The sequence below is a fragment of the Miscanthus floridulus genome, chromosome 1 (assembly GCF_019320115.1).
Source record: "Miscanthus floridulus cultivar M001 chromosome 1, ASM1932011v1, whole genome shotgun sequence".
Taxonomy (NCBI): domain Eukaryota; kingdom Viridiplantae; phylum Streptophyta; class Magnoliopsida; order Poales; family Poaceae; genus Miscanthus; species Miscanthus floridulus.
In genome coordinates, this window is record NC_089580.1 from 64,825,644 (window position 1) to 64,837,935 (window position 12,292).

Sequence of the window (12,292 nt, forward strand, 5' to 3'; positions counted from 1 at the left end):
CGCGCGCTCGCCGTCCGGCCGCTGCATCTCGCCCCGGCTTGCTCTAGCGCGGCAGGGAGCCTCCCTCGCTGCAGGGATCAGGAAGGGAGGACGAGGAGACGCCGCAGATTGACGATCAGGTTAGGACCTCCTGTATGTCTTTCCGTTATGTCTGAAATAACAAGAGCAAGTTATCAAGTCTGTACTGCTATTGGCAAGTTATCAAGTCTGTATGTTGATGCCTCGTAGGTTCATGTCTGAAATAACAAGAGCAAGTAATTAAGCCTGTAATTAACTAAAATCACAAATTTTGACATGGTATTTTTTACGGGTGTTATGACTATGTCAAGCCTGTGATGTTGATTGGTTATGGGGAATGGTAGTAGTTAAAATTATTAAGAAAAGTTTATGTGTATATATATGGTCATCCACTGGTATTTTTATCATGGTATTTTTTGGCAGCTACTGGCAACAATTCAACAGCTTTTGGTTTCAGCTTATCTTGAATAAGCTCAAAAGCAATACTTAGAAGTTAGTTCCCAAATGAAAGGTCTTGAAACAAAATCTAAACAATTTAAGGAATTCAAAGAGCAGTTAGTATTTTTTTTCTCCTTGCCATATTCTTTTAGGCATCTTCTTCATATTAGTTTTAGTTAAGTTTGTCTACAGGTCTTGAATCTTCTTGATATTAGTTTTAGTTAAAGGCGTGCAGTGTACCTGTTGCCGCTGATTCAGTAATGGCTTCGTGTTTAGACCCTGAACCAGTTCTTTTCATTAGTCCCCATTTTTCTTGATTAGTTGTAGCACGCACTTGCATTGCTCTGAAAAGAGTATATGCAGAACAAGATCCCTGATAGCTCTAAAAAATGCAATGAGAATTTTGAAGTTTGATAATTTTGATGCCTAACTCACAATTTTGAAGTTTTGACAGCTTCTTTTGAAGATCTCCAAGACATGTTTAAGGACTTAGGCAGATTGTAAATTAGATGGTTAATGTGAGAAATGACTTTATTATGTCTTTTTATGCAAAAGTATTTCCCAGATTGGATACATGTTCAAATACAATTGTGCAAAAGTTAAACTATGGAAAAAAATATCGTCGTTTAGTTGTTTTCATATGTATCCCTAAAATAAAGCCGTAGCGTTAGCACGGGCACTATACTAGTACCGTGAAAGAAGCGGCAGATATTCCTCCTATATTAGCCTGGTTTAGTTCTCAAAAATTTTCACTCCAAACTATCACATCGAATCTTATCACATCGAATCTTAGGGCACATGTATGGAGTATTAAATATAGACAAAAAAAAACTAATTGCACAGTTTGGTTGGAAATCGCGAGACGAATGTTTTAAGACTAATTAGTCCATGATTAGCCATAAGTGCTACAGTACCTAACATGCGCTAATGATGGATTAATTAGGCTTAATAAATTCGTCTCGCAGTTTCCAGGCGAGCTATGTAATTAGTTTTTTTATTAGTATCCGAAAACCCCTTCCGACGTCCCCGAAACATCCGGTGTGACATAAAAAAATTTCATTTCGCGAACTAAACGCAGCCTTACCGTAAATGCCTATAATTAACTACGGGTTAATAATTAAGGAAGTTAATTATTTGTTTATTTCTAACTATGGGTGGATACGCATGGAACAGATTTTTCTCCTCAATTAAACGTAAATGCCTATAGTTAAGTGAGTTAGTGATTTGATTTCTCAATTTGCCGTAAATGCCTATAAGGAAGTTATGGATACGCAAGGAATTACGTGGAATGGTTCTCAATTAGACGTTGAATTTTTTTAGGACAGACCGTAAACGTTACGTGGAATGGTTCTCAATTAGACGTTGATTTTTTTTTATGACAGACCGTGAACGTTCTTTGATTCATCCACCGTAAACATTGATGACCGTAAAGGTTGATTGATTTCCTGCCTGCCTGATGATTCTGCGGAAGACTGGTGCACTCCCCAGCCAACCGTAAAGACTAAAGAGGCATTTCATGACGATGCGTGCATATATCAAACTGATATTTTATTGAACGTAACATTGAACTGAAAATTTGAGTAGTAATTTACACAATCTTAGTAGTAATTACAAAAAAAAAATCACTTGTGGCAGTAGTTAAAATCAAAGGATCAAAGTACCACCTTTGAAATTTATAATCGACATGTACATACAAAATTAATCAAATAAATCTATGTTTAATCTCTCCATCATCAAAATAAACAACATTTATCCATGTGTCTGATCTGCAAGATATTGGTTCACGACACTATACGAATTGCAAGCACTTTCACCAGCGGATTAGCGGATCAGACAACAGAGGACACTAGCAGAGCTGCGCATTGGCACAACAGTACAAATTGCTTGCCATTCGCGTGTGGCACCATCCAGCAGCTTGGTTAGCTCCTCATCGTGGCACATGGCAAGCTGGATATTGTGCGGCATGACACAGGTCTTCTTGTCCCTCACGGCGTTCCTGGCAAGCTACAGACCTGTTCATGCACTGGGATGAAATGGAGACATAAGTTAGCTGAGTTTGCTTCTTCCGTTGCGGAATTTTTTAGCATACAAGAAAGTATTCTAGAAACCTACGAGTCAAGGCATATTTACCTCAGATCTACAATAGTTCAAGTTCAAAATTACTACTTGTTAAATCACAGGATACAAATAGAGATATTATTCGAGCAATTAATCCAGGAATTATCCTAAGCATTTTCAAATTACAGATACAATGTAACTAATCCAAAAAGATGACTCATTTATTTAGCTCAGACTCAGATTTCACATAATATCAAATAACATTTTCTTATCATAGCAGTATATGCAAACAGTATTACTACCAAAAGTAAAACTACCAGGAGCACTAGTTATACTACTACTAATATTACTGCTATGCTCAGTACTACTACAGTGGATGGCGATCCTACTGCCTACATTTCATAGCTAGCAGGATTGGTCATACTGATGATAAATGATTATAGTGAAAAGAAAATATTGACAATTACTACTAATAAACGCTAAATAATACGATAGTAGTTCTAATGATAATTCAAAGAGTACGAAAGCAAATATAACCTGCTGTCAGACCCAATATGAACAATCATATATTCAAAGAGTATGCTACATAGCACAAGAATGCAGAAGTACGTTCTGAATCTCCTCACACATCCAATGAATTGATAGACCATTCCATAATGATATGTTTTAGTAAACTAATCTTGTGCCATGAGCTCTGTTGTTACACCGTCTCATACAAATTCAGAAACAACCATCTCATACAAATTCAGATTGATTTTTCTTACCTGGTCCTTGCAGTTTAATTTACATTCTCAGATCATCTGTCACTGAGCGCCTGATCCAATTGGAACATTTTAGTAGTAACAAAAACGATGCAACAAGAAGGAAAGCAAAAGGAAATGTACTCAGAACGACGAACAGTACTGCAACTTACCCGTACTACTACCTTTATCCAAGTCCAAGAATTAAAAGGCATGCTAAGATAGTACTAATTGGGTTGCATACTACTACAAATACTGACAGAACAAATGAACTACTGGCTGCACCAACAGACAGAGGAGACACAAAATAGTGAAATACTACTAATACACTAATACAGTCTAGAAAAGTAAATTAGTACCAGGGACTGAAATTTGATTTCATCTTAGCTTACACATAATAGAAGACTCTGCATAGTTGTGCGTGTGGTAATCAGTTGGGAGGAAATTAGCTCTAGAAAAGTAATTGTCTTACAGGCGTCCTGCTACAAGAGTATTTTTTAAACGTATGTATGAAAGAAAGAGAAACACTCTGAAATTACTTCTATTGAGTTCATTTCTCTAATAGTAGTAATTTTCTTATAGAGCTCCTTTCTCTACAATTAATTGTCTTATAATAATCGGGACACTAGCTAGTAGTAAAACTCTAGTTTAAATTATCAATACAATGTCTACATTCCCACGCCACCTTGCTTGTACCACCAGATACAAAAGATTTGCAATAATAAGATAGTTATGTGAATGCACAATATTTAAAATTACTATTAACAAATGATAAATATTACTACTAGACATGGTCTGCACTGCAAAGTAGCCGTGGTGTAAAATGATTATAGTGAAAAGAAAATACTGACAATTACTACTAATAAACGCTAAATAATACAATAGTAGTTCTAATGATACTATGAACTAGTAGACACCTGATTGGTGGTTTCTCACAACTACTACTAATAAGCAACGAAAAATATTGTTCCATAGCAGTATTAAAAAAAAGGATTCAGATAGTAACGTTTTCTCATCATAGCAGTATATGCAAACAATATTACTACCAAAAGTCAAACTACCAGTAGCCGCTGGGCGCCACTGGATGAGTGGAGACGCCACCGCTGCCACCACCGGCACCAAGGAGAGGCCACCGCCATCACAGGGAGGCCGCCAGCGTCGGAGTTGGGGTTGGGGAGGGCTACCTCGTCCGTTGTCGAGGTCGGGGTTGGGGAGGGCTGCCGCGTTCGCATAGCCACCTGCTTCCCGTGCTTGAGATCCATGGGGGTGAGGAGCCGCCGCCGGCCGAGGGTAGGGGGCCCACTGGCGGCCAGAGAGAAGGGGGCCACCAGATCCCGTACGGGGGAGGAGGCCGCCATCGCCATTGGGTGCAGATCTCGCCCTCCACCGGACGACGCTCCGCCCAAGCTCCATGGCAGCCGCGGGGGAACGGGCCGGGGGCCACCCCCGCTTGCGCCCTCGATCTGGATCCGGGAGATGTCGCAGTCGGCCTTGCCGTTGGGGAAGAGAGGCGCCGCCAGCCCTAGGGGAAGGGGCTCGCCGTTGCCGTTGGGGTCCAGAGGCGCCGCCGGCCATGGTCGAAGGGGCTCGCTGCTGCTAATGGTCGCTGGGGAGGGTGCGCCGCCGTCGGTGGAGTCGGGGTTGGGAGGAATCGCCATCACCAGATGCGACTGGCCTCTGGACGCGATCCCGCCGCCGCCGGTGTGCCGCGGGACCACCTCCGCCGGTGTGCATATTGTAGTGCGGAAGCCCGACGCCGCCGGTTATCATCCGCCCGTGGAAAAACCGCCGCCGCCGCCATCTGAATCGGGAAGGGACAGAATAAAGAGACTTTTTCGTGTACTCCGTCAAACTACACACGTGAAAAGATGAAAATACTCTTATATTTAAATATATTATTAAATTTTTTAAATATTTTAATGACTTTAAATAAAAAAACTTAAAATTAGAAAGTTGTAATTTGATCGAGATCTATAATTTTTATATAAAATTTATTTTCATTTAATTCAGCAAAAAATGATAATTCTTTTAAGATATATTAATTATATCAAATCATATTTTTTTATAAAATTAAATAAAAATAAATTTTAGAGCTATTCCATTTAATTCCGTAAAAAAATGATGATTTTTCTAAAATATATGTGTGTGGAATAGATTAGTATTAGGAATAGATATAGATATATACATATATTTAGCACCTGAGCGGACCCTTTTGTCCTTCTGTCATTTTGCACGGTACGTACAGGCTTGAGTACGACATTTGGAGGAGAGCCCGAACCTATCGAGCGACCCGACGCCATCGCGACTTCCCGCGGCCGCCATCACGACTTCCCCACCGCGATCTCCGCGCCGGCCATGGACGGCCAACCTCCCGACGACCTGGCCGCGCCCGGTTCAGGATGGCCGCAAACGGCTTATGCAATTTGCACTTGTCCACCTCTATTTCCATCTCTAAAAAGGAATATTCTATCATATCCTAGTTATCGAGATTCTCTACTCTATACGTATTTCTTCCACACCCGTGTTATCTCTATCACATACTCTATACCCACTATTTCATATTTTATTCCTTTCTCTCCCCCTTTCTCTCTCATCAACTCTCTTTCTCTCTTCGCGCTACAGTATTGGCTCTCCCGCGTGCGCGGTCTGTGGCGCTTTCTTGTGCGGCCGGTACGCTACCGCGCGCGTTGCAGACGCGCGGTGCGAGCGTGCGGTACACCACCGCTAACATACCGACTGCTTTAGCGGTCTACGGTGCGGACTGCCTTAGGACTGGCCGCGCCGGCCTCAGGGATGGGTGCGCCCGGGTCTGGAGAGGCCGCAGCGGCCTCTGGCCTGGCCGCGTCCGGGCCTGGCACAGGAGCGGCGGCGGCGTCCAGCTTGCCTGCCGGCAAGGACTCACGTACGTACGAGCGAATCACCGAGCGGCGCAGCAAGGGCTCACCGAGCGGCACGGCAAGGACTCACGTACGTACGAGCGGCCAGGGAAATAGCGAGCGGCACGGCTAAACATCAGAAGGGTAAATACGACCACTCAGGTGCTAAATACATGGAGGAATACTAGAAAAGAAAGAAAATACCTATAATGTCAAGGAAATCAAGAATCCAGACGGTACGAAGTCGTCGTTTGAAGTCTTAAAATTGCAAAGCGCGACGATTGGAGTCACAGATATGCAACGGCGAGATGGGTGCGGGCGGGGTTTACGCGGCGGCACGGCGAGATGGGTGGGTGCTGCTGGGCAGTAGGGTTTACTGAGCTGGGAGCCCGCGAAGGGAATGAATGGGCCCAATGGGGGCAAAGCGAGCACGAGCGCGGGCTCAATTACGAGTGGGCCTGAACTCTATTGGGGTTTCCGCTTTTACGATTTCTGTTCTGTTTTTGAGTGCTGCGTTACTCTATTGGGGTTTCCACTTTTACAATTTTCTGTTTTTGAGTGCTGCAACGCGAGAATCCAAATTCAGCTAAAAACCAGACACATTACATGTAGAAATTGAGTTGCACCGATTTTTAAAGTTTTGAGGGCAAGTCACTAGAATAAAGAGAATACAAATTCGCTTCAGCATTTGTGACGCATAGCATCCCTCCTGGCTCCTGAGGGCTATCACAAACAAATGCTAACTCTTCAGGATTTGTGTTGCATGATTCAACTGAGTCTTGAGTTTTGTCAAAATGATGAACAAATGGATGTCTCAAAAAGGCTTAGTCCTTTAATTAGCTTATCCTAAACTTCATATATTTAAAAATTAAAGAAAATGGAGGGAACATGACTTTTGTACACCGACAAAAGGCAATCAGAAACATAATCTCACATAGGTTCACCTAGTAAGTTCACTACTCTAAAGACTCCAAACAGTATAACTTCCTTCGTAGCAAAAAAAAACTGATAACCGGTAAAAGCAGGTCGTAAATAGATTTTACAAGGGGTCGATTCATCTGACCATCACGGCGTCAACCATTCATTTCATGTGATCTGATCCTAGTGAAATCAGCTATCATAGCGATCATGAAGTCCAGGCATTATTTTATGCAAGGTTCATGATGAACAGCTTCAGGCTTCGTAGAACCGGAGCTCCACCATGGCCTCCTGATGCTTGGGTGAATACCACGCTGTGGCCTTTGCTGAACCAAGGACCTTGAGAGCCCAATCAATTGCAAAGATTGGATCATCCACTCGAACAAAATGGTCCTGGCTTCTGGGGTCAATGGCAACAGAGGATTCAACACGAAAACTGAAGGGGCCAACTATCTGCAGCAAGACAAGGAAGAGCTTTATTAAAAAAAAGGGCGTACCCAGTGCAGAGAGCTCTCGCTCTGTGCGGGGTCTGGGGAAGGGTGTTAGTGGCAAGCCTTACCCTCGCCTGTGCAATGCGAGAAGACCGCGACTCGAACCCGGGACCTTCCAGTCACAGGCGGTAAGACTCTACCACTTGCACCAGGCCCGCCCTTCAAGGAAGAGCTTTATTAAGACGAGATAAATTCCATATGATACCTTTCACACACAACGATCATCTTGTTTATTCTTATAATTTATTGATGGCAGGCAATCAGAGAGAAATGGCCAAAAGATAACAACTCCTAGTATGTTCTAAACTGATACCATCTGTTACTACCATTATCGTTGGCAATGCTGTACTCATCATAACAAATTTAGCCCCTGGCATTTCAGTAGATGGAATTTGTTCCTCAACAAGAGTAATCAGTGGCTCAAGTCATAAGCACTAGGATTTGCATCAAACTGTAACTAATAAACCATAGCCATAGTTTACATTACGGCACAGAAGATAAAGAGTCAGGGTGTTTGCGAATCTAAGCATAGCCTAGACTTCAAATAAGATTAAGCTCTCCTGCAAGGCAGTCATTAATATTATTAATATTTCCTGAACTATCGTGGTTAGTCCCAAGTACCTCTGTTTTTTTTCATTACTTTTGAGCACAATAGATTGAGATGTAAGCAGTAGCTACCAAAGTACCCATAGGAAAGAAGACAATACCCCAATCAGTGGTTAGAATTTCTAGTTAACAGGTATCAGAGAACAATGAAACGAAAAAAATGAATTACCTGTTGTTGAAGGGAAACAGTCACATCAGGACAAATATCGCAGAATGTCTCTACATCAGGTCTTCTAGAGAAGAAGAAATCTTGTGCAAGGCGAGAAGCACCACATAAGAACAAGGAGCCAGAGGTGATATCAAATCGGGCACTTGCCCTAGTCAAATCCAGAAAAAGCCTCTGAAAATTCCCATATTGAGCAGTGAAAGTAACAGAAGCAAAGAGGTCTGCAAAGGCAGCACATTTATTCCTTTCATCAAGCATTCTAAAAGCATTACTCTTTTGTGTTTCATCTCGTATAGCCACTCTCCTTGAACAGTTTCCCAAATATCCACTGGCTACTGCACCTGAATAAAGGAAAGGAAGGAAACTTGAGAAACATTGCTGATTACCTATAAATCCAATACAGTGCTATTAAACTGATAACCATTTCACATAGTAATGCAGAGACGCACTAAATGTCAGCACCAACGGAAAACTAGGCAGTAATAAAGCATATAGGGAAATCAAGCCGTTCATGATACTGTATACCAGCATCTATATGAAGTGAAAGATATTATTGGCTTCCAAAGTCTAGTAATATCACAACAAAATTTTGAAAAGGCGCTAGGCACTGGTTGAGTGGCAAAGTGTCGGGCTACTTGGACCCCTAGGCAGTCTAGGAAGCAATTAGACACTAGGCTTGAGTGAGGTGTCTAATACAGTAGTACCTAGGTGCCACCTAACCACCTAGGTGAGGGCTAGGTATCCAATTTTTTTTACAGTGACCTCAGCAATGGGAAACAGAAGGACTAAGTTACGATCAGGTTACACTCTGGAAATCCAGGAAATGAATGGTGTGTCAATGAAAAGGTTTCTGAAGCAGTTTGAGGGGCAGCAACAGAACCTCCAAAGTCCAAGCAAGTGGATGCAAGGAATTTTTATTAAAAGGAGTATCAACAACAAATGGAAAGTGGACACTTACCAACGATACCAGTAAGAGAAACATGTGAATCCGAGAGAAATATATCATATGGCTGAACGTTTTTTAGCTTATCTTCTTTTTTCCTCCAAGCATCAATGCTTTTCTTGATGGAAATAGCCGCTTTAGCACATAGGCCAGGTAGCAGAGCAATAGGAACATCATATGTTTTATCACCACCAAAACATTTTGGTTCACCACTATTCTGCTGCAATAATAGATGATAACTCAACCCAGAACTGGAGCCAACTGAAGCAAGGTCAGCCGATAATGACAATGGCACATCCCAATATGCTCCCTTTTTATCAACAAATAATCCAGGCCAAGATGCTTGGAGTGTAATATTATGATGAGGAAGCTGCAATAGATAAAGAGGTGTCCTTTAATCCAAGCATTCAGAACAGTAACAACATAAACTAGTTAAGTAAACTAAACATTCCCAAAAGAGAAAAGAAAGAAAGAAAAAAACAGGATAAAACTTCCACAAACCATTATCAACAGCTAGGCGCTCTAATCTATACTGAAACGGAACGTGATTTATTGAGAAACGTAGTGCAAGCAACAAGAATACCCACAAATAACTAACTGTATACCAAATAGGTTAAGAGCGTCCAGATTTTTTGCCTCGTGGTGAAATATCGCTTTTCCTCGATTGCCTTTCTTGACATCAAATAACTCCAGCAGCAAAGTGGTGTCTGGTGTGATCAAGATTTCCGTGCCTACACCTAGAGACATAACATCATGCAAGTGTTTCTTCAAATCTTTGGTCCAAGAGGCCTCTTCCTGTCGATTTGCTAATTTCTCTTTCACGACAGACACAAGCTTGTTAACATTGATTTTCTCCAAGATGGTAGAAGACCTGAACAGATCACAACAGATTGACTGTTAACATGAGTTTGGTGAGAAACTTGTTGAACATTAAGTATAACCTCTACTAGATATCTACATTGGGCAGGCTATTTAGTCCATTAAATTAACCAAGGAGAAACAAAAAACTGGACAGTACTCTACTCCTCTCCCTCTCAGCGGGCAATGCTATACATAACAAACAAGAGACAGCAATGATAACCCATTTCAGGTCACTTAAAATCAAGTAATAATCAAATCAACTCGCATTTCATCCACTGAGACATCAATACTAACGAATATTGATAAGGGAGGCACATAATCCTAGTGCTAACATAATGATCCAAAATTAACCAATTTAAATTCATACATGTATCAAATCCAGGGTTATCTCAATCACACTATGCACACCAAGCCTACATTATAGGGTTGGCGCCTGACGCTACAAGATTGCAAGCAAAACATTGAGTGCCTCCCAACCGCAACATCCTAGGAGCAGCGGTACAAATATGTAATGGGTCTGGTTCGTTACCATACCAGTTGTCCGTGATGTAGAGGATGTGGGCGTGGTTGACGGAGAGGTCGTCGCGGGTGGCGGAGAAGGTGGGGACCAGAGGGGACGCCATGAAGCGGTGGAAGAAGTCGAGCTGCTTGGGGCGGGTGACGCGGTAGCCCCGTGAGAGCCCCAGCGGCAGGGGGTCCCCCGGGACGGGGCGCACCGTGCCCTCCATCGTCACCGGGGTCTCCGCGTCCAGCTCCCACCGCCCGTCCTCGTCCGACATCCATCGCATCCGCCGCAGCGACATCGGCGCCGGGCGGCGCTTTTTTTGAGCTGGTGGTCCTTCCGATTTCGCGTCGGCTGTCCGCGTCGGGGTGTGCACGCACAGTTGGTAGCCGCCTAGGTGTAGGTGGGTAACGTTGGCTGGCCCTGTTTGGCAGATGCAGATGGCCGGGGCGCCGGGCCGAGGGCTCCCCTGCCCAGCTTCATCTCAAGGTTCTCTTTGGTTATTTTTGTAGAGGCTTTCGGTCAGCTTCATTGGCTCCGTTTGGCTTACCCCATATTTAGCTTATTTTTTTTAAGTTAAAACAATATTTTTCTCTCACAACAATTCAGTTAGAACAGTATTTTTAAGTCAGTTTCAACCAAGTTTCAGACCAGCGAACGGGACCATTATAACTTTGTAAAGTTAGAGATTTGTCATTGGTATCTCACTGATATGTGAGACACACATAAGTCAATGACATATGTGACAGGATAGCATATCTCTAATTTAGTAAAATTATAATAGCAGTCTTCAAATTTTAAGCCCTATTCAAATGAGCACAATAACTTCTGAAACAAAAAAATAGTTAAACTGAAGTCTGTTTTGGGTTAGAAAATGAAGCCATTAGAGTATGATTTTTCCTAGCTTCTTCATATTTTGGAGAAACCCAAGCCCTAGAGGCTAAAAATTAAGCTGGCCATCCTGTCAAATCAAATGTGTAGATTCTCATGGACTTCAGGTCCTTGGGACTTCTCTACTCTTACCTTTTTAACTCTGTTTCACCAAAATTCATTATGGAGCAATATAGTTTAAAGTAGGTAAATATATTTGGCATGCAGCGTAGCCCTATCTCTAAAAATACGAGATTTTCTAAGAAATGTCTAATATGCTCTTGGACAATGTTTAGTTTTTTGGCAATATAGTTTAAAGTAGGTAAATATATTTTAAGTGAATATATGCATTGCTCTTGGACAATGTTTAGTTTTTGGGCAATGTCTATATTTACCTACTTTAAACTATATTGCTCGTGGATTCACATGCTAGTCCACTTGCATCTCTATTAAGCAGGCTTACTTCCTCGGTCCAAAAAACATATCTCATCGCTTTTGAAGAAATCAAAGAAGTACGAGCATTTATAATGAGTAATGAATATTTTTAGACTTATAGTAAAATACATTTTTATAATAAACATATTTAGATTTATAAATATTGATACTATTTTTATAAATCTAGTTAAACTTTAAAAGAATGATTACTCAAAAAGCAAGATGTGCATTCGAAAATATTTGATAAACAACCTCAGTCGCCGAGCTCCCTTCGAGTCAAGCCTCAACGAACCAGGAGCCGGATTCAATGACTTCACATATCAAAGTCACGTTGTAACTCTCCCTTAATCTCCATCCTCCATCTAGATAA

At 41.9% G+C, this 12,292-nt stretch overlaps 2 protein-coding genes and 1 long non-coding RNA gene across 8 annotated transcripts in view; 1 reads left to right on the forward strand and 2 right to left on the reverse strand.

Moving 5' to 3' along the window:
* LOC136485621 (uncharacterized) overlaps positions 1 to 879 on the forward strand; it is a 2,803-nt gene extending 1,924 nt beyond the window's left edge. For both annotated transcript variants that reach the window (XR_010766507.1, XR_010766506.1), the window contains exon 4: positions 1 to 879. This exon is cut by the window's left edge and continues 388 nt beyond it. This is a non-coding gene — a long non-coding RNA (uncharacterized lncRNA).
* A 1,151-nt stretch (positions 880 to 2,030) lies between these two features.
* LOC136485602 (uncharacterized) lies at positions 2,031 to 5,093 on the reverse strand. 3 transcript variants are annotated; one of them, XM_066482459.1, is made up of 3 exons: positions 4,316 to 5,093; positions 3,279 to 3,328; positions 2,051 to 2,479 (listed from the first exon to the last, which is right to left on the reverse strand). In XM_066482459.1, exons 1-2 carry the CDS (start codon positions 4,910 to 4,912, stop codon positions 3,311 to 3,313), a joined length of 615 nt encoding a protein of 204 aa, XP_066338556.1. In that variant the 5' UTR covers positions 4,913 to 5,093; the 3' UTR covers positions 2,051 to 2,479; positions 3,279 to 3,310. The 3 variants fall into 3 exon arrangements, 2 of the variants coding, with proteins under 2 accessions (XP_066338552.1, XP_066338556.1); XR_010766505.1 differs by having other exon boundaries at positions 2,031 to 3,328; positions 4,301 to 5,093; XM_066482455.1 differs by having other exon boundaries at positions 2,045 to 3,328.
* Positions 5,094 to 6,947: 1,854 nt separating this feature from the next.
* LOC136485630 (protein TRIGALACTOSYLDIACYLGLYCEROL 4, chloroplastic-like) lies at positions 6,948 to 11,151 on the reverse strand. Of its 3 annotated transcripts, XM_066482486.1 has the most exons (6): positions 10,650 to 11,151; positions 9,891 to 10,125; positions 9,270 to 9,624; positions 8,315 to 8,652; positions 7,608 to 7,698; positions 7,335 to 7,501 (listed from the first exon to the last, which is right to left on the reverse strand). In XM_066482486.1, exons 1-6 carry the CDS (start codon positions 10,916 to 10,918, stop codon positions 7,473 to 7,475), a joined length of 1,317 nt encoding a protein of 438 aa, XP_066338583.1. In that variant the 5' UTR covers positions 10,919 to 11,151; the 3' UTR covers positions 7,335 to 7,472. The 3 variants fall into 3 exon arrangements, with proteins under 3 accessions (XP_066338576.1, XP_066338590.1, XP_066338583.1); XM_066482479.1 differs by lacking the exon at positions 7,608 to 7,698 and having other exon boundaries at positions 6,948 to 7,501; positions 10,650 to 11,142; XM_066482493.1 differs by lacking the exons at positions 7,608 to 7,698; positions 9,891 to 10,125 and having other exon boundaries at positions 6,948 to 7,501; positions 10,650 to 11,143.
* Positions 11,152 to 12,292: the final 1,141 nt, after the last annotated feature.